The sequence below is a fragment of the Tinamus guttatus genome, unplaced genomic scaffold (genome assembly GCF_059628265.1).
Source record: "Tinamus guttatus ecotype Peru unplaced genomic scaffold, ASM5962826v1 Tinamus_guttatus_pri_ptg000293l, whole genome shotgun sequence".
In the NCBI taxonomy this organism is placed as follows: Eukaryota; Metazoa; Chordata; class Aves; order Tinamiformes; family Tinamidae; genus Tinamus; species Tinamus guttatus.
The window spans coordinates 313,160-335,235 of NW_028288827.1; the positions used below are offsets into that span (position 1 = coordinate 313,160).

A 22,076-nucleotide genomic window follows, 5' to 3' on the forward strand; every position below is an offset into this window, starting at 1 on the left:
AGCCGCTATCACAGAAACATCATTTTCCCTTGAAAATGCTCACGCTCTGCTTTCCAGTTCAGAGCTTCCATGAATTTAAAGGAATAGGGAGTGTTCCAGCTGCAAGTTCCCTATTAATACAGTAGATATCACTAACTTCAGGATTTTTATGGCTGCTGTTAGCTTAAAAGATTTAATTTACACCAAATCCACACTTAAAAGAGCTGAGAATCACTTCAAAAGCCTGCCAGACTAACCCTCACGCTGACCTGAGCTCACAAGCTTATGTAAGGAATAAAACTTCGGCACAGGACAAACAGCTTGGGCACTTTGTGACCACAGCACACACCAAAACAACCTCCTCCTACCTCACTCAGACCCAGGGGTTTTGCAGCACAAAGAGGTACACGATCTAAAGCACAAGGCCGAGATGAAGCAAAGAATGGCACAGGACAGGTCTGCAATCACAAACCTGCCCTCAGCCTTTTAGCACACACACAGCTGCCACATCTCCCTTCTTGAGGGCAGAGGCTCCAGAGTCCTAATTACCTGCTTTGCTCTCTGGAGCCCTTTCATTATCACAAGCAGATCAGCAGCTGCTCCACTTTGCAAGGCTGCATGTGGCTCATCTGAACATCAGGTGCTCATCACACCATGGCCTTCTCCACCTGCAGCCTGTTATTGGCCAATGGGGAGAGGACTCTTCAGGTCCCCATTGGGAAACAGGCATCTAACACACCTGATGCCAGGGTAAGCCTGAGGATGGGCATGGAAGATGAGATCAGGGTCATGAATCCGAGATCCAGACTTTGATTAACTGTTTTTTTCTCAGCAGAAGTAATTGAAGCATGCCAGGTTCTGACATCCACACGCAAAGTGCCAGTCTACTGGGTGGTATCAGGTGCCCACTCTGACTCCACCAGCAATTTGCAGTAGCTTAATGAGCAACCTGTTGAAGGGAGTCATTTAAAAAACCTGATGTATTTTATTTATCAGGAAGAATATTTCCCACTATTCAGCATTTAGCCAGTGGTTGAACTAACAGCTCTGCCTCCTGAATTCCAGCCATAACCCTGTAACCTACCAACTTTAGCTCAAGCTCTGCACAAATGCTGTGGAAAGTGGTGGGCAAGAGCTAGGAGAGAGGAGATTTGCAGTCCAGCCCTTGGCAGCTCCATTGAGTCAGAAGATGGACCAGGGCAGCAGTGAAGAGAGGAAGGAATGGTTTGAAGCTACAAAGAACATATTTTTTTCCTGATGCATTTTGCTTTCCAAATCTCCCTTGTTACTTACTGCTGTGCAGATGTTCCTCAGATCCGTGAATGGGAGACATGAGGGAACGACAGGGGCCGACATACGACTTCAAATCACAGAATCTCCTAACGCATAAACCCTGCTTCTAGTGACAGGCCTTGAGAATTAGTCTGGCCTATAATGATGATTTCACCAAATCTGCAGTAATTTCTTGGAGAGGTTCATTCCAGCCCCGGCACATCTAGCGATCTCTCTAGCTCGAGCTGTCTCAGGAGGCTGTGCTGACAATTGCACCGGTGTCTGAGCAACCTGGGAACAAGGAGAGAAAAGGGAATTAAAGGAAGAAGAAAAGAGAACATCCCTACATGGGAAGAGCCCCGAGCTAATTCTCCTCTATCACATGTGCACTGGTGGAGTCACTGACTCTTGTCTCCCCTGGATAGAGTCACAATGAAATTCTTCACATCTCACAAGCTGGTGACTTAGACTGGAATTACACTGGTGGTAGCAACATATTGCAAATTCCTTGGGTGTGATTGACTCTGAAATTACTCTAAGGGTGTCTATTTTTAGGCTTGCAGTTGCGTTTTCCCACAGCCCTCCACCACCTCCCTCCCACCGCGCTACTACGCAGAGCAGAAATAACCTTTGCTCAGGAAAAGGTTATTTTTCCATCTTCTCAGCTCAGTTTGCATGAGAAATACTATCCGCTACAAAACCCAGACCAGCAATCACACATGTATTTCACAGGCTCGACCGCCCATCCACGTAGTGCTTCCAACTCGGTTCTGCACACAGGAATCCTCAAGCTAATGAAGCCGTCACTGGTGCTGCCCCCGTGGAGCTGTTAGCAGAAGAGCTGCCCTGCTATTCAAGCCCGAGCTCTGGGAAGGATTAATCCCCCCTTCAGTCCCCCCGCTGACCCAGCCAGGCAGCACTGACGCCTCGAGGAGAGGCGAGACGGAGCCCTGCCCAGCTCCACAGCCTCGGAACACATGGAAAAGTCTGGATGGGAGGAGCAGGGAAGAGCTTGTCACAACTGACCAAAGCTGAAGCACTTCAAGATTATTCTTTTCTTTTTTATTTTTTTTATCTGTATTTTTTTATCTGTATTAGGCTTCCCACTAGCAGCAAAACACAATTGCTAATTTGTAATCCAAAAATCAGGGCAGCAGGTTAAGTCTGCCCCTAAGAGCGCCCTGCTTTTTCCCTTTCTCTCCTATACTATTGCTTAGGGCTAAGGTATAATAAGGTCATTTTCTGGACAAAGAAAAGCCATAATCTGCTCTCTTCATCTCCAGTCAGGTTCATCGCTTCGTTCATCATCTTGTTGAACCAGCCCTCTCCAGCTCTGGTTGGAATCTGCTCCGTAAAACTGCAAATGCAATTTCTAAACCACTGGAAATTCACTGCAGGGTTTGAACTGGTGTATTGGCACCTGCCTGTTTGAAACTCACTAAAGGAAAAAGTTGGACCTGAAATTTTGTGTAATTCAGATTCAAAATTAACCAAGCCCTGAGCTGTAAGGTGTCTAAAATGCACCTCCCTGCGGTAGAAAGTTGAACTACATTTACGAGCAAACCTGGAAAGCTTTCCAAGCATAGGGAATGCTTTCTACAAGTATTTTCTCTTCTAACGTATTTCAGAAAAAAAAAAAAAACAGCATTTTCCTTATACTGTAATATAGCTTACTTATATGAAAATATATAGTCCTGAACCTGAATAAAACATACAAACTTGTGACACCCAACAAATAGGTTTTCCCCTTAAACCTTCCCTATCTTCTGCTCCTTCTAGGCCACTGTTTAATTTCTCCAATACAAACTAATGTCAGCAAGTTTTCCTCATTTCCCAAATGAATCCCATAATAGTAATTCTACAATTACTATTATATACATAATATATAGCCAGGAAACAGGAAAACATACCTTGGAATGATGTGTAAGCAAAGAGAAGTAACTAGCAGGACATGCAATCACCTGTGCTGATAACATTAATAAGCTGCCTGGAAAAAAGGAGTGAATATCATGATGCTTTTTGTAGAAAATAAATAATTATTCAGGATGAGCAAATTCAGATGTCATGGTTGGAATTAAAGGTGCATCTCAATACATTGAGTAATAAAGAGGGAAAATAAAGTCATGGGTGCAAAATAAAGTGCGTGAAGGGGCCTATTCTTTATCTACACTGTGATGAGCTCTGAAAAAAACTGTTGCTCCTCAGGGAAGAGATCCTGGAAAAACTGAACAGATCTCTGAAAATATTAAATACATTGTGTCCGCAGGAAATTCCAGAAAGAGGGATCAGCACACTTTAACTAATTCTAACAATACTTGCTATATTCCTGAATTTCCTGCAAAGTTGGACAGTCTGGTTTTGAATGACCTCTTTCACAATCCTTACAGCTCGTCCCAGCGGAGTGGCAGGAATAAGCTGTAGTGAAACAGTATTTTGGTGTGAATAGAGGATAAGAAAAAAAAATATCAAAGTACATTTTAAGTCTTTGCTACTATTCTAGTCCAGAAAGCACAGTACAGGCTATGGCAAATGTTAGGTGACCCAAGAGAAGGGCAATACTGTAAGAAGTTAAGAAATGAGTGGCACTATGCAGCACTAGTTGTATGCAGCACACACTGCCTTGGAAAACTTGCGGATTTCTCAGTTCTCCACAAATTACCTAGTAAACACCAGTCACTTCTCAGCCAGTAAAAGCAGCATCTCAAATAACAACTACTAACTAAATTCCCACAGTATTTCGCGTTTTAAGAAAATCAGCAGGCTTTTTTTTTTTTTTTTACTTCCATTTATTGTTCTTTTGAAGGCACAATGGAAAATCAAGCTTTCTCACGTTTTATTTTCCCCTGCAAAGTAGCAGGGTACAAATTACAATGCATATAATCTACAGTCAGTACATATTTCAGAAGGTCTGCAATTAAATTTGCACCTTTCCTGATGGCAAAAGAGATACATGTATCAGGCAGCAAAAGTAGCTCAGAGAAGAAAAGTCAAAGCAATACTTGCTCAAAAAGCTGTACTGCTGTTTTAAGGCAGGCTTGGTGAAAGATTGACAGGCATTTTCCTCAGGAAATTATGAGTATTTTGCCTATAGAAATACATTTACATTGATTGAAAAGAGGTTTTTAGAAACTATTTCATCAGTGTAAGATTATATTTGCTTTACACTTTATTTGGTTAGAGAAACATAATTGTTTTTCAGAAGTCAGACTTCTCAGCCATTCCTTCACCTTGCAAGAATGGCACAAAATGAAGGGGAGGTAGTGAGGATTTATCTTCAGGCATCTTTTTTGGGGGAGGAATTACAAATCTGTGCACCACTGAAGTCTCCAGAACCTCTCAGGCTGTGTTCTCAATCAAGACAGCAATGCCTTGTCCACCTCCAATGCAGGCTGACCCAACTGCGTATTTCCCACCGCGACGCCTACACGGAAAAAGTAACAGCAAAAGTGAACTTTATTTATAAGACCACAGCAGATCTCCTGATTTTATGAAAGAGAAGTAGCTATCAACTATTCAAATGTACAATTAAAGATGGGGTTTCAGAATACGTACAATCTTCATTTTCTGAAAAGGTAGGATAAAGCCTGAACTGACATTGAAATATTTCTGCAGAAAAACTGCGTACCCACCTTAATTCATAAACCAGATGAGCTGTGATCCGTGATCCTGAAGCAGCCAGAGGATGACCGACTGCGATGGCACCTCCGTTGACATTAGTTTTTTCGGGGTCAAGGCCCAAGACTTTTTCAACTGCCAGGTACTGGGGTGCAAATGCCTCATTCACCTAAAACACCACAGAAACGACACAACTATTCATGCTTGAGTATCTACAGCAGCTTTCGGCAGCATGTTTGCATACAAGGATGAATGAGGTACACTTCTGGATGTTTGAAGTAAAAAATGCTAAATCCTGTGTTTTTAAAAGTGTATCTGGATGATGTAAAAATTGCCAGTCCAACTCACTGTAAGTTCAAATCCTTGACACAGTGCAAATATGTAGCATACTTTATAGAAAAGGTGTGATATATTCTGATGCAGTGTGTTTGTGAAGAGCCTAATTTCTAGGGAAAAAAATGGCATTGTTCAGAAATGGAGGGTTTCAACTAACTGAAATAAAACATTAACAATCCAGCCAACAGGGTAACCATATGTCACCTGAGGATACTTTCTGTTTTGCTGTCAAATGATTTTCAGTTTCCACGTGCCTGACATTTTTGTGCTGCCCATGCAACTGCATGGAAGAAACCGGCTGGACAGGAGGCAGGGATGTGAGTCAGGACAAGCAAGCTCTGGGCACGCAGAAACACCCACGTCGTTATGACAGGCTGCGCATTGCAAGGGGAATGTTCCTGCTCAAAAGGCCAACAAGAGCCTCCCCATTCCTGTTAACCTCCTTACCTCCACCAAATCCATATCCTTCAGGGTCAGTCCTGCCTTCTTCAGGACTTCAGTAATTGCATGTACAGGGCCTATTTGGGAAATGTACAAGCAATTAATAAAAAAAGGAAAAGGCTTTGAAAAATGTCATTCATAGCATAGCCTCATACCTAGTTCATGACCCGTCACTGCACCAATGAATTCTGGATATGCCAATCAGTTGCTGCATTGGGTGGTAAGAAAACTCCTACATTTCCCTCATCTTCCTCCACACAGTGCCAGGCAGATTAGAAGTGTCATCACTGCTGCACAGCTAGGTTGGTAAATCAAGAGGACTGACAGCCACCAAAACAATCTCAAGACTCTTCTGAGCTATTCTGTCCTCCAGGAGTCTTTGCCTCAGCCTCTACCACTTGCTGCCTCCAGATAAACAAAATAAAAACCAAAAGGCAATATTTATAGAGATTGGTGGAATATGTTTATCTTACGGGGATTACTGATTTGGTGTTTTAAATACAACTTACCCATAACTCTTCTAGTTTAAAAAATAAACAAATAAATTCCTTCGACCCAGATCAAACCAACCAACTGAAATAATTAATGTTTTTGGAGAATACTACTGAGTTGGATAATAAAATCATTCCCTGGAAGAAAGCAGACATCTGCAAATTTATTTATTTCACTAAGGGAGTTCATTCTCAAAGCACAGCTACCTAGCGAAAGAGACACTTAGAGAGAATTTGAAAGGGCTACTTAGCTATGCACCTGCAGGACAAAGATATCATGGTGTTAGATTGAAGCTAATCATAAAACAAACGAAGCAGGGAATGAAAACAATCCCAAAACACAATTCAAGCATCTCAGTACCCAAAATGGTGCTGGGAACTCAAAAAATGAAAATAATAAAAACAAAGAACTGACCAAAGAGACAGGAAATGCTCTACATGTCCCTGCTTAAGCAGGGGGGTTGGACTAGATGATCTCAGAGATCCCTTCAAACCTCAACCATTCTGTGATTCTGTGAAAATTCAAGAGATGAAAGGGCGCAATACAAAGTTCAGTGGATCATTAGAAAGATACAGGCTTAACACTAGATCCTTTATGTATCTTGTTATATACTGCTTTGAGCACACCTGTATGTGCAGGAGTAATGGGAGGATCTCCCATAGAAAATATACAAACAACCAAGGAGACTTTAAGCTAATGATTTCTTTCACCAGAAACTGTGAGGAAGGACTCCCTAAAACTATTCATACGTGACAGGGCAGTTGCTCACTCTAAATTCCTGTGTTCTCAGAGCCATTTCGACCATGTCTATGAATCTCATTTGGGCTCTCTGAGGAGCTGCAGACAAGCTGTGGTGTTTAAGAGTTACGATACTAACCATTTCTCCATGTGATTTATGAAGTTTTTAAACAAGCTAAAAGAGTTGCCTGACCTGGGAAGAATGGGCTAGTTTGGAAAGCACAATGGAAGCATGAAGTCTGGGGAAAGAAACATTTGCTCGAAGAGCTGGGTTAGTAGGATTGCCTGAACAAGAAAGCAAATCCGACAAAGCTTCATTTGCATTTCCACGGCCACATGAAACCAGTCAACAATTGCTTCTCTGGCAGAAGGGAAAAGAAATGCTGGCATACAATGCTGTCTACATACTGAAAATAGGGCAAAAATCCTGGGGTGTCTGGACCAGCTTTGAGGGTTCATTTGCACTTAACAGCTTGATTAGAAAGCATAAAATACGGGGCTAATGAAAAAAGCAGCTGATTCTCCACAATAACACCTCAAGTTGTTTACTGAAATGCATTCTTCGCTGCACAAGTAGTAGCTGAGTAGTGGCTGAAACGGATGCACATAGTAATCAGCAAGCAGTGATAAAGACAACTCAAAGTTATACATATATAATGGGATTTAAAGCTTCTGGGAAAAGCTGCAGGTGGATTGCGGGAGAAAATAGTCTTTTAAAAAGATTGGAAGAGCCCCTACTTCTTTGACTTACTGAATAACAGAGAGGGTAAGGAAAAAAAAAACAGTGCATGGCAGAGAGTATAGTCCAGTAACTCGGCGTTAACGCCTATAGGTCAGGCATTGCATATACGCTATAAGCCAAATTATGTAGCTCTCTGTGGTAAAAGGGACACTGATAACAGTGAGGGGGACAGTGTCTCTGAAGTAAGTCCCTGTCAAAGCTATCAGACTCAGCACACCGCAGCTTCCCTTTCTTTTCCTTATAATGCTCAACACAAGAATTCTTTAACATGGCTTCACAAAAATAATGTGCTTTATTGCAGCTTACCGATGCCCATTATGTTAGGGTCACAGCCAGATGCATGATAAGCTACTATCCTTGCCAGTGGAGTGAGACTGTGCTTTTTAAGTGCTGATTCACTGGCAATGATGATTGCTCCAGCGCCATCACACACACCCTTGGAATAAAAGAGAAAAGCATTCTTAGTGAAAAAACACTTTAAACTAAATATGCTCCTCTTAAAAATAGAATCTGGCATTTGTTCTTAATTTTTAACATGGAGAAGTATTATTTTACTAAGAAAATAAGCCACAATCTTCTACTCAGTGGACTGTGAAACAAAGGTAAATACAGGTATTTACTTACTTTAAATATTTTAAAAAGTAAATCACTTTTTTGCCACTAAAAGTCTCCCTTGCACTGGTAACATCATTTTGTAGACTTGCAAAGACACTACTGATATACTTTTCAGACAGCAGAACTTAGTGTGGCTATCAGTTATTTTAGGCAGGCATTCAGACTATAACCCCAAGCCCATCAATCAACTGGTTAAGATAATGCTTGTAAATGGAATGGCCCCTAGTGACACGTTGCTAAACTCCCGGTCTACACTAAGTAGGAGAAAAATGTGTTTTGGACCACAGGGGATACTAACTGTGGTACAAAGCTGAGCAGCAATATGCCCAGGAAACATATCAGTGATTTTGAAAGTGAATGTTCAGTAACCTCTAAAGGAAAGATGAACAGCTAATTCCAGCAGAGTCCTACACAGTCACAGCAGACATCAATTACATATATATTCAAAGCTGACGAAAAAAAGTGGATGTCTTGACAAAAGACAGAGACACCACAAAGTATTTTAGGACATAGGAGCAGGCTGAAGGATGCTTCAGCATCCGGGGCTGGAATAGTCACCCATGGGCAAGCTGCGTGCTGCAATTCAGTGGCAAAATTAAAAGGTACTCCTGGCAACAGACAACTCTGACAGCTAAAGATTGCTCAGGATGGGAGAAGTACAGTAATAACAAGCCTGGAGAACCTCATAGGTGACACCTTGCAATCCAAGACTTCGACGTACTCACTGAAGCATTTCCAGCAGTGACTGTTCCATCCTTCTTAAAGACAGCTGGGAGTTTTGCCAGTTGTTCCAGCGTAGTCTGAGGCCGTGGGTGCTCATCCTTTTGCATGCTTTCTTTCCCTTTTTTTGTTTTCACTTCAACTGGTGCCATCTCCTCATTGAAGTAACCAGCATCAGAAGCTACGATCACAAAAAGGAAAGTAAAAAACCTGTGATAAAAATAGTGGATGATTGCCCAGAATGACCAATAATCTCATTTTCATGTATACACAAGTTTCCCTCTATTTGAAACTGGAGTTCAGGAACGCTTCTTTATATTTTGTTTAAAAAGACTATTTGGGGTTTTACAGTTTGTTTTTTTAGAATCTGGTTATAAACCATACAAAACCACTCTCAAAATTATCTGAAAAAAAATCTCTGAAATTACAGTGCTATTTCAGGTTTAAATAACTGACTTATTTTTTTTAAGCACTAGATTTATATTTGCTACCAACCTCTGTGATTTTGTTTTATTCTATTATTCTGTCACTTATCAAAGGGCCAAAAAGGTACAAATTTCACTTGGACAGGAAGAGGGAAAAAATACTGAGCCACATCTTCTCTACTGATAACTGGCATAAGGTACTGGACATCAGCTAAAAATACAGGCCTAGCTGCTCCTCCAAAGGCTTCGGCATTCCAAGTTGGGATCTTAGCATGGGAATCAGTTGCCTAAATATCCTGGGACAATTCAAAATACTGCAGGTATCTAAGACACCCATAAGAGGAAGCAAGTTAAAATGGTAAAAATCACATGCAAAACAAGAAAGAAACAAAAACCTCCTTTTCTTGGCAGGAAATAGTTATCAATATCGGCAGGGGAAGCCACAGATTTGTAAGTAATTAATAGAAGTTACAAGTAGCATTACTGTATCCACTGAAAAAAATATAAAATCCACCTTGAAAAGCAGCACCCATTAAAAAGCACCAATATTATAATCTAAAAGTATACTTAGATCCTTGCATCTTATAAATGTGGAAGTCCTAGGAAGGAACTAGGTATTCTACTGGCTTATGGCCAGCAAACCATACTGTTTATGTCACCATAATCTAATAATACCTCTGAATTATGGCTTTATCCACGGAAATCATTAATGTTTAAAGATAAGATCCCAACGAAATAACTCTTTTTTTTCAGATACCATCTGCCCTAATGATAATGATACTCCACAGATTTTTGAAAGCCTACAAGTAAATAAATTGGCCTAGTACACAGTGTAGTTACCCATATTACAGCAATAATGTGACACATCAAGATGGTTAACAAAAAAAAAAAAAAAGTTCTTCAATTCATAGTGATGTTGGCTAGGATTGTAGAATAGCATTTATATATATATATATATATGTCTTATCATATATATATATATATATAATTTCATCAATTATAGCTCATGCTGAGGCGCCGAGGACTCATTCCTCAGCCTGCTGATAAGACACTCCACTTAGTATTTTCATTTCAGCCCTCCTAGAGTGGGTTATTTGTATCACAGAACAAACAGAAGATACATGAATTACAGTATCTTTGTATCAAAAGGCAAATTACACTAAGATGTTACAGCTAACAATACCATCATAGTAAGGTTATGTTTATTTCTCTGATCTTTCAGGAGCTTTTCCTGAAAGCGAGTGCAAAAATACACCTGTGTTTTCAACAGAAAGGCTTTGAAGTGAATCACTTAAGTCTGTTGTGTTTATAACACTCTTGTAAACAAATGATTAATAATTGATACAGCCAAACAACTGCATTTGCTGTAAAGCAAAACAACTACACGCACCAGGCCATTCAAGATGCATTTGTCTGCATATACAGAACAACTTTGGATTTTAAAATGTTACCTTTTTGCCTTTTTAAATCTTTTTTTCAGGAGATAGAGAAAGGTTCTGCAAGATACACTATTTCTATGCCTTGGGACTAATCTGACTCCTCAGTAGACTGTAAAACAGGAAAAGGCTCAATTCATATAATAACTTTTGCAACCCTTTTGTGTTCAAAGCAAAATGCAGTTTGTCTGGCTGAAAAGGAAACAAAAAACTGGAACAACACTGACTTCTTACAAGAGAGCGTGGTATCACACCTACCAGCAACATACAACTATGTTTTAACAAACAGAGGAATAATGTTCCTGTTCAGACAGAACAAAGGGAATATACCCTTATAGGATACCGAGATTAAGGCAGTATATACACCAGCATAGAAAAGGCATGAACGTTAACGCTTTCAAAAGCAGCATCCACAGTACATCTTGTTAAACTTTACAATGATTCCAAAGATAGAAAATAACACTAATTTTACAGTCTGAAAAACTGAAATGAAGCTCAAAGATCAACAGACAGTAGTCAGAGAGCAGCAGGAACACAGGTTAGAATTACTGTTGGTGTATATATGCCCAGTAAAATACTAAGAGAAAACACCTGCTAGAGGTTTTACATCTGACTTCACTACTTTACATGGTGGTAGCTGTTACCAAAAAAATCAGTAAATTTACTGAATAAGATCACATATATTTAACCACAATAAAAGTATTTTTTTTCAAAAAAAATCATGTTTTGCTGCCTATTGCTTTAAATAGCTCTCCAAAACGTTTAGAAGCACGTGATGGCCTCTTCCCACCACTGAGGGAGCTCCGTTTGGTCCAGGATCTGAAGAATAGACCTGTGATGTGGCACTGCTACTACCATGTTAACAATCTTTGATGTCTACAGTTGTGTATTTTATCGAGGAAACTGAAAGACCACACACACACACCCTAAAGGATTTTAAAATTACAAAAATTAAGCAGTGTATGAGCTACAAGTTAATATATTTTGAATTGATACTCTAAGCTAAACAGATTGGAAATTGATACCATGTAACATTCTACTCTTGGATTTACTAACCAGCTTTGAACCTCTGTTGTGTTTTCAGAGCGTATCGGTCACAGTCCTCCCGTGTGATGTTGTATTTTACTGCCAGATTTTCAGCTGTAACTCCCATAGGTGTATTAATGTGCGTGTCATTCACAGCTGACCACAGTGTGTCTTCCATCTGCATTGGACATAATTAAAATTATCATGCAGTGCAGTTTTAACATTTTAATTACTCACTAGCTTCTCGGAAGCCAATGTCTCTTTGCAAAATTAAGTCGGGTTACCTACAGATACTTCAATTAGAACAAACAAAAGCAAAGTTGCATGCAAGACCTTGGGTATTATTTTAATTACTCTATGTTTTGTCCTAGTGCAGCTCCTTTCATTTATATTATCACCCTAAGAGGTTTGGGAAAAGCCTGGGATTTTTAGTTTTTCAGTGTATTTTACTGCTATATTTACTAATGAGCTATGAGAAAACGTATCTCATAGCAAGAATGAACAGTGAGGAAGTGTGAAAAACGACAGCAAATTACTGACTCTGGCTCTTCCTCTAATGCCAGTTAAAATCTCCACCACACTTGAGTTAAGATTTTCTGTGGGTAAAAGATCTCAGATGAGAAAATACCTAAGCTGAAATTTAATTCATCTAATAAAGACAAGCCCAAGCAGTCCAGCTAGCTGGTCCTCACTTGTCTTTGACAAGTAGATTCTGCAAGACTCTTACACTTGTAATTGTGTAATTCAGTTATCTTCACAATAAGGATCTTATGACACTTATGGAAACTGAGTGCAACCAACAACTTTCCAGTGGGCTTTCTGCAAAGACTGAGGCTGTCACAGTGCCACAGAGGCTCACAGGAAGGGCAGTCTAACGTATTTCATAGTGTAAAAACACTGCAGAGGAGAGAAAATAAAAAGCTGAAATATTTAAAGAACCTAATTTAAGAATTTGATTTGGTTAAGGCCTGCTGAGTAAACAGTAATTATCACAGCAGAAGTGCTCCCTTCTGCAAATTTCCCACTGTATTCACTAAGAATTCTTCTTCAGAAGAAACTGTTAGAAAAAAATCTCTGTCACTAGATTTAACTTCAATTTCTCAGGTTTAAATTGAAAGATGCTTACAACTGGGAGGCTTATGTGTTCTCTACCAGTCTAATGCCTCACTGCTAGCTGTACTAGCTTTACCTAAACTCTTTATGTGTTTCTCTCACCCTCTGACAACAGAGAAGTTTTTGTCTTACACTTATATACACTATTTGATGGAATATACCAAGTGAACTAGGTTTTGTACGCAGGAGTTTAATGACACATTTCACATGGACAGGAATTCATATACAGTTTTCACAAAATCATATATATTTTTGAAAATGCTAGAAAACTGGTATACTTAGGAAAAATTACTGTAACTGCTTTTTTAATGTTTGAATACTTGATAAATGCTTTGAACAACTGAATTTGGATCTATCTCCAATGATTTCATCTGAAAGACTATAGCACCTATGTGTCCAATACTTCTGTTGCTCTGTAAACCTGACTTTATTCATAGGAAAAAGAGAACAGTATTAAACCTTCATATCTACTCCTAATTTGGTTCCAAAGCGAACATTTCGAACAGCGTAAGGAGACTGGCTCATATTTTCAGCTCCACCACACAGAACCACTTCTGAGTCATTAAGACAGACTTCCTGTTAACACAAAAACAAAACAGATCCAGCAGTTAGTTTGCAGTTATCATAAGACAGTAACAACTGCTTTAGAAAAGTACTTTGTCACCTGGAAAGACACACACAGAATGAATTCATGCTCATTTATGCATATATTTATGCAGGGTCTAACTTTCTATTAAGAGGAGGTTCTACCACTTTTAATATGTGCTCATTCACCCAGCTGTCAATGCAGTAGGATTATACCCATGAGGGCAGCAAGAGAACAAGGGTACCTGCTTATGACAAGACTAAGGAAGAAAGCCAGTACAAGTATTGTCATGCTTGTATGGTTGGGTTAAAAGACATTTGGCCTCATTTTCTTTTTAATATTAGTACAACAAAACCAAATATTAGGGTTTTTTTGTGTTTTTGTTTGGGTCGGGAGGGTGGGATAATCTGTTTCCTCTCTACCTGCAACCCTCTCAGCAGGAATAGAAATCAAACCTCAAAACCTGAAACTGGGCCATACGATTCTCAAAAATAAAACATTGTTTTAGAAAACATCAGTCATGTAAATTGTCAGAAAAAAAATAATAATACAAAATTTACACACTAATTCATCACTGCCATATCACTGTCCCCTAAACGCATGTCCTGGCAGTTCAAAATACTCCTTCCTTAAAATGATCCACTTAACCAGAATATTTCTGTAGTGGAATGGAAGCAGATAAAATTACCTTGACACACATTTGAGATGACTAGTTAATATTTACTAAACAGTAAATATTAGTTAATATTAAAAAAAAGTTAATATTTACTATTCTTTAATAATATCTATAGCTAACATTAGATATACTGAGGAAATATATTTGGAAAAGACCTTTTGACTACTCTTTCAATATAGGTGATCAAAAGTCTCCAAATGATTTTTTTAAGCAGAAATTAATTCTTCTTGTATGTGTACACTTTTCTAGATCATTGCAGGAATATTATTGTAAACTTTTAACCTTAACTCTGCATTGTCTTTCACACTATTCCTTCTAGAGGATTACATCTGAAATAGTTCCCCAGCTAACAGGATTTTTTATTAACTATATGGCTGTTCAAGCATTTACAAAAAAACACTCCAGTTTGCACAGTCTCTTTCCTCCTTGACCAACCAATCAAAAAAAAAACCAAAAAAATCACCATAATGACTAATTGCTACTTGGGTAAAAAGTATGTGCTGTTTCTTTTCTAAAAGATAGAGTAAAAGCTATTTTTTATTTGGCAGAGAGTAAACACTGTGTTAAAAATAGAAAACAAGAGCAACACTTCTCTGGGATCAGCAGAGACAGTTCACATCAGCATTTTTACTTAAAAAAAGCATTAGTGACAAAATGAACAATAAGATTTGATTGCAAGTATACTTAACAACAAATCAACTGCGCTTGGAGAGTGCAACTGCTGCATGACTGAGTTAGCACTTATTGCACTCCTTCCATTAAACTCAAAATAACTCCAATGATGATTTTCTAAAACTATCCACAAAACCAGTGCTGTACTAGCTGGACTACTGAACACAACCATGCAGGACAACAGGAATTCTTGACCAGTGGTAACTAAAAATCCATGATAATACTCATCCAAACACACACCACATGTTTCCAAACAAGTCTCTCCTCTCAAGTTAACAATCTGACGAAGATTAAAGCTAATGCAGAAATACAGAGAGAAAGGGCTTTCTACCTGACATCCATTGGCAATGGACTGGAAACCAGAGCCACAGAGTCTGTTGACAGTGAGAGCTGGAACCGGGACAGGAATTCCCACACGTAAACCCACATGTCTTGCAATATAAGCAGCATCTGAGGAGGTCTGCAGACACAACAAACAGGAGGTTTTATGTTCTTATCCTTTTGGAAAGTAAAAGCCTTGTGCGAAAGTCTGAATGTTGTGATTGAATTACTGACAAAAGATAGCTCTATGCTTAATAGCAATTCTACTACTTATAAGAAGCACTCTGACTCATTTCAGAAAACACCTCCCCTTAGGATCAAAGGCCAATGTCTAAACACACATTTGAAAGAAACTCTATCCTAAGAGACAGATATCATGCTGAAAAATGTATTGCAGCTGGAAAGATTCTGAAGTCAGTCATTTAACAATATCTTATGTTTTCTTTATCCCTTAATTTCAGATCAGTTCAGACACAGTGTGATAACAGAAGACTAGATACGGACTAATAAGCAATGATTATATCAAGGTAAACTAAACCTGCTCAGATTAACAGGGATAGGCCCTCCAAGAAAATAGGCAATGAGGAAAGACACCACTGTTGCTTCATCTCCACTTTGTGAAATTTTATACATATGATTTTTTAATATACGTTGCTCTGTTCTAATAACAAAATCTAATTCATCCAGAACTTTTCAAAGATGGTTATATCATCTTTCTATTTGTACCATACACAGATGAGTCTGTGTTAGATCCATTCCTTTTTGCCACAATAAGCCACAATTCATCATGGGATAAAACAAAACGTGATTTGGCAGCGGCATTCTGACTGCTGAGTCAGCACATGACTGACTAGAGCACAGGAACAGCTCAAAAGGCTGAATTACAACAACCCTGCTAAAGACTTGTTATGGATCTTTCCAAACAGAAAATTGTTCCCCAAGATCATGGCCTAAGCTAACATATATTACTAAGACATAGTTCTGCGCACAAAGCTACCTGAAATGCAAGTTCAGGTGAAAAGTGTAACCCAAGACCGTTCTGCTGAAGAAGGAGGATTTAAAATGGTCATAGTTATTTATCCTTAATCAAATAATACTTAAAAGCAAAACAAGACTAAGAAAAGAAAATCTATTGTGGTGGGGGAGGTAGGTATGAAGCAAGGGAAAGGAAATTTTATTTCAATGTGAAAAGATTCTTTTTGTAAGATTTTGTAAGAAAAGATTTCTTACCAAAAAAAAAGTTGAATAAAAGAAGCTCAGCTGGTAGCTGTAAGAAGAAAACAAAAGCTACCTTTTTGGTTGAAAGTTCTTGAGAAGGAACAGAACATGTCTGTTCATTTATTGTGAAATTTCTTGGGTATTTGTTTCTTCTGCACCTTTAACAGAGTAAACACTGCAAGCAGTATATCAGTACCTAATATGGTGAAGTCAAAAAACAAAACAAAACAGAAAAACACTCTTGGCTTTCTTGTCTAAAACAAAGCCTCTGATCAAGATTCATGGATAATTGCAGTTTTGCAATGCTAGTGCAATGCATTCAGTTGCATCTACATCACAAGCCCGCTGGGAAAGATACGATTCCCAAACGCTTCTGCCAGTCAAGACATGTATTCTTCAAGATCAAAGTACAATTATACTCACTTAAAAAAAAAAAAAACTATAGAGAAAACTCAATGGGAATGGGCTCAAACCAGTTAAGTCTCCAGAAAGAAGAGGATTTATACAACCCAGTGACAACTCACTGTTCATTATGTTACACAGCTCAGGTTGTTAAAATAGGAAAAATGTACCACGGATTAGCCACTCAAGGTTTACTAAATCCACATTTTAGAGAGGATCAGCTTGTCCTACTTTAAACTGACTCTGAGGAACTAAAAAAGGAAGATAAATCTTGCTATGGTTGTGTCACAAATCAAGTCCTACAAATTTAAGTCCTTTAAATATGAACAGGAAACACCACACTATGAATGCTTATTCACTCCATTTTCATCCCTTTGATTATTCTTGGCTGCAAATCAGAAGTGATTATCTACAGAATCACACTGAAATAGCTGTCTGAATAATCAGTAACTAGTACATATTCCATGTCACCAACCTGCATGACATTGCCAACAACGACACTGTCAACGATCTCAGGAGACACCTTGCCAGCTGCCAGAGCTGCCCGGGCAGCGTGTTCTGCCAGGTCTATGGCTGTGAGGTCCTTCAGCAAACCTCCATAGGTGCCAAAGGGAGTTCGCTTCGCTGCAACAATGAACACACCTGCAACACAAGCAAGGATTATCCGTATGTGTGGAACGGAGGAGAGGAGAGTTAAGTTCCTTTATATGTATTTATGTTGGCTATCAGACAGATCTGTGGCAAAGAGAATGAATTTATCAAAAGGTTTGTACAGGTAAGCAGACCCAGCGGCTAAACCAAGCATAAAATCAGCAGGTTGTCCTGAAACAAATAATTCACTAGAGGCTTTGTAAATATAGACAACTTAAACACTACACAGTTCAAGATAAGACATGGGTTACAAGCAGCACTTTAGGCAGAGAAGGTACATGTAATCAGTGGGCAGAGGGAAAAGCTGAGAAGATGCTGGGAATAACTCTTTTCCAATAATAGGTTTGGAAAAAAAAAGAAAAAAAAAGGAAAAATAAGTAGTTTGAATATTCAGCAGACAAAGCAGGCTGCCATATCACACCAGACTTCAGTGTTACTGTACTAAAAACATCAGAGCGGGATTCACAAAATGTCATTATGGCCAACTGTGATATAATCTGTTAGTTAAGGAAGAAAATACAAAAGGTTTTTTAGAAAACACAAGTTCCCTCATCCTACAGAAAATCAGCAAATTGCTGGTTTATATTCTGAAATGTAAACACTGACATAGTTTTCACACAAAGTAAAATTTAAGATCCCTTTTAACCTTGATTCCTTTAACTTCGGAACAAAACCATTCTATAATCAAAAGCATAGTGATGCCTCCATATTGATATAGATCATCTACACTGTCTTAGCTGCCTTCCAGGTTCTGAGGAGAAAATGCAGCTTTCAGCAGAAAGGAAAAGCCTGTGTAAGGTGCATGTGCGTAAATGATTTGGCCAGAAGAGCCAGTAAGAATTTCAGTGTTGTCTTTAAATCAAACCAAAGATCTCCTGACTATCTGGCACAGCAGCTCCCTGCCACGTGAGGCAGCCTGTGAACTTTTGCCCAGTTAAGCAGCAGAGCTCACCCGCCCCTTCTTCCCTGCTGCTGCCATGAGAACACTTACAATTATTTTAAGCAACACTATAGGGATACATAAGGATGTAAAAACGTAGCTAGAGGAAAACACCTGTTCCTTAAGCTAGATGTGAATGCTATAGGGTTGCTTTCAGGCTGTTTTCTGCAAGCTGTGCAATGCAAACTCTTCAGCCACTTTGGCAGACAGGGGTGCTCCCCTCTGCTGCTCATCTGTTTGGAGCCCAGATTGCATGAGTTACAGAAGTGGTCTTTCTAAACGGGTGAAGGTCACACTTGCTCCACTGACAAGGACAGGAATACAGTGTTGGGATCTGGAACACAAAATGAAGGCACTCACAAAACCGTGTAGGCTGGAAACTACTAACAGACACAACCTGTGAACCTCCAAGGGTATTTTATTCATCTCAAGCTTACTTCTTAATTAAATATTATCAACACTTTTTTTTTTTAATATATATATCAACAGGTCAGGTCAGAATTTTTTAGCTCTTGTCCATTAGGCCTGTAAGGGTTATCTCATGTTTCTAAGCTTACCTTTCCCGGGGCAAAACAGGCCTTAACACTCCCACCTCCTTTTCCCCACTCCTCCTTCCCACTGATTTCTCTCCCTCCATCTCCTGGTTGCAAGGCTTTGCTGTGGGCCAGCTCAAAGAACAGATCAAACTTTCTCCTCCCTTTTGGCTAGGTGGTTGGTTATCCACGTTATTTGCTGAATCAGCTACACAGTGTTGCTTTGTAATCAGTCTGGAGGTGGAATTTACTTTACACCTTTCTCTTACGCACACACATATCTCCCTTTCTTTCATCAGGCTGCTCACTGCAGCCTGCTTCTCTCCAACAGCACTGCAGGCCAAAGACTAATCCAGATCACTGAGGTAGCTGAAAATTAGTTCAGAAACAGGAGAAAAAGAGAGGTTAATTTTCATTTAGATCTGTTCCTGTGGTCAGATTTACTTTCTGGCGGATGAATAAAACAGCAATTCCAGACTAAAGGCTGAACTACCAGGGCAGAAGAACAAGCACAACCTCTTCTAGTGCTGAGTTGTGCTTGTGCTGAATTAAGTGATCACAAAGCTATTGCCCAAGGGGAATTACTCAAGAGCCTGTCTGAATTTGCATGATGGGAGAGAGATCTACAAACACCACTCCCTCCGTGGAATAGCAGAATATCAGGAGGGGCAAAGGGTAGCTCAAGTCCTGAGCAAGAAAGGGCAGCAAGAAAGCACAAAAGGAAGAGACTCCTACACATTTGTTACCACTGCAAGATTCCCAAGGTCATCACTAGTTTCCAAGCTGATACACACTAGCAGAGGGCAGACTGCTATGAAAAACATGCAGACCCGAGCTCCCAACTTTGGGGGCTGCAGAGAAAGGTCACCCTGAATCTTTGCCACACATTTGATTCAAGGCGTCTGTTAATCCAGGTTTGTTTGTTTGCAGCCATTACTTAGTTAATGTATTTACTCATGTGGCACTGAAATATTCCTTAACTCCTCAACACTTCACATAAAAATATTGGTCAAATCTTATTTGAAACATCTAGAAATCCAGCATTAACCTCAAAAAATTAAGCCACAAGAATAGTGCATGAAAAACACAGTGCCAAGATATGAGAAAAGATCCTGAATTAAGCACGAAAAATATCAAATAAGTAAATAGAGGCAAAGGTGCCCTCTCTACCATCCAGTTCTGCAGAGCAAAACAAAATTACATAGAAATTAACACAGAAAACTTAGGAACTGCGAGAAAGTACAAAAGACCTTTATCTTGCACTATTCCTGCCAGCAGAGCCAACTTCAAAAAGGAAACTTTACACATAGAAATTTCTAGGTTTCTCCATGTAGACAGGTTTAATTAACAAACATAAACGCACATCCATGTTGTTAATCTAAATCGCCCGTCCCGGGGACCCCACGGCGCCGACACCTCGCAGCAGCATAGCCCCAACGCGACCTCCCCTAGCAGCCAGGACCCCTTTTTTTGCCCCTTTCCCTCCTCTTTCGACCCATTTCTCTCCTCTTTCTGCCGGGTCGCGCCTCACCCCTCAGGAGCGCCATGGCCGCGCCGCCTCAGCCACTGCCGCCAACGCCACCCGCCAGCCTGCGAGTCCGCATCCGCGAATTCGCCACGCGGCCGCCGCGCGGTCAGGTAGAGCGGAAAAAATGTGGTTTGTTTTTGCATTTTTTTTTTTAGATTTTATTTTATTTTAGATTTCAGGTTTTATCTCTTCTTTTGTTTTTCCTCGGTCTTCTGTTTCGACAGCCCCCACGCGCGCTCCGGCGAATCGGCGGCTGCAGAATCGCAGGGCAGCGCGTGGCCGTTGCCTGGCAACTGCGGATCTGTGGGCCTGTCCACCCGCAACTTGAACCTCATCCTGTATTACATAAATATAATATATATATATCGTGTATATATGTGATATATACATTTGATATATGTTTATGTAGGATATATACTTATATTTCATATATTTTTATTTATTGTTATATATTTTATACATCATAAAATATATAAAATAAAATGATTGTAAAATAATATAATTCTAAAAATAATAAATATATAAAATAATTTTATGTTGTATAAAATATATTAAAATATATATATTAGAAAAAAGGATTACATTTCCATTTTTGATCCAAATTGACGATTCCTTTAAAAGTATTTCACAAATTTTCTCTATTTTTTTAACCACAGCTGGATATTACACTGATTGTTACAAGCATTTTCCTATAAACAAAGGTGTAGTTTACAGATTTGTTCAAAATGGCAGCGTAATTTCCCAAGCTGTAGCATTTATTTCATCCGCAGCATTCATTCCCATGTATCATTCAGTTTTTGCAGAACGGCCAGACCTTTGCTACTTACAGTACAAAGATGTCACGAACCCCAGAAAAAAATAAATAAAAAAAAACCCAGAACAAATAAAAAACAGGCATTGCACTGTTAGAGCATATTTTTGGGTAATTTTGTTGCTTCTCACTCCAACTTAATTTGAAAGTCTTTGTTCACTGGTACTTTCGCTTTTAAAATAAATTGCTTGCTCTCTAGGGAACACGCTCTACGGATTGTTGAATTTAACATTCACATCACTGTAAATCTATTGTGGAAAGGGTTGTTTAGAATTAATCTAACTGAGCCAACGTTGGAGGCAAAGGTTCACGGCTGTTCACACAAGCTGTTTCAGTCAGGTGGCCACGTTAACATGCAATCACAAAGTGTTAATTTTGCAGTTAAACACAGATTGCAAGAACGAATTTGCATAGTCCACTGAGTTTACGAATGCAAGGGGAGGAAAACAACCTGCTGTTTCAAGTGCCTTTCTATTACTTGTACTTTTTTTTTGGCGAATGCCACAAATTGCAGGTCAGATTTTGCAAGGAAGTTACCTACGCTGCCATTGCAGTAATGTGACTGGGCAGACTGGACTTTATCCTCCCTGCTTATACGTGTTTTTAACTAACAGCAGCGGTAAAGAGACATGGCTTATGCCATGCTTAAACCCTGCCTGCCTCTTGTTATTATTTCACTCATCCAAAAAGTCTCACATTAGATTCAGGAAAGTAAGTTCTACAAGCAAAATGTTAATGACACTGCGTTGCATAAATTCACTTTTTTTTTTTTTTTTTTTTTTTTCCCT

The 22,076-nt window shown here is 39.3% G+C and overlaps 1 protein-coding gene across 1 annotated transcript; it reads right to left on the reverse strand.

The window, feature by feature from the left end:
* Positions 1 to 4,569: 4,569 nt before the first annotated feature.
* Positions 4,570 to 20,524, reverse strand: ACAA2 (acetyl-CoA acyltransferase 2). The gene is made up of 10 exons (XM_010217759.2): positions 20,481 to 20,524; positions 17,301 to 17,467; positions 15,216 to 15,344; positions 13,410 to 13,526; positions 11,868 to 12,015; positions 8,956 to 9,131; positions 7,922 to 8,051; positions 5,650 to 5,720; positions 4,881 to 5,035; positions 4,570 to 4,672 (listed from the first exon to the last, which is right to left on the reverse strand). Exons 1-10 carry the CDS (start codon positions 20,494 to 20,496, stop codon positions 4,588 to 4,590), a joined length of 1,194 nt encoding a protein of 397 aa, XP_010216061.2. The 5' UTR covers positions 20,497 to 20,524; the 3' UTR covers positions 4,570 to 4,587.
* Positions 20,525 to 22,076: the final 1,552 nt, after the last annotated feature.

Bases quoted from the DNA above. Each gene is read 5' to 3' on its own strand.
- ACAA2 (XM_010217759.2), bottom strand. The intron at 5,721-7,921 runs GTAAGCTGCAAT...TTTCCCAAATAG, and splicing joins CCCTAACATAATGGGCATCG to GCCCTGTACATGCAATTACT. The intron at 4,673-4,880 runs GTGGGTACGCAG...TTTTCCGTGTAG, and splicing joins CATCTGGTTTATGAATTAAG to GCGTCGCGGTGGGAAATACG.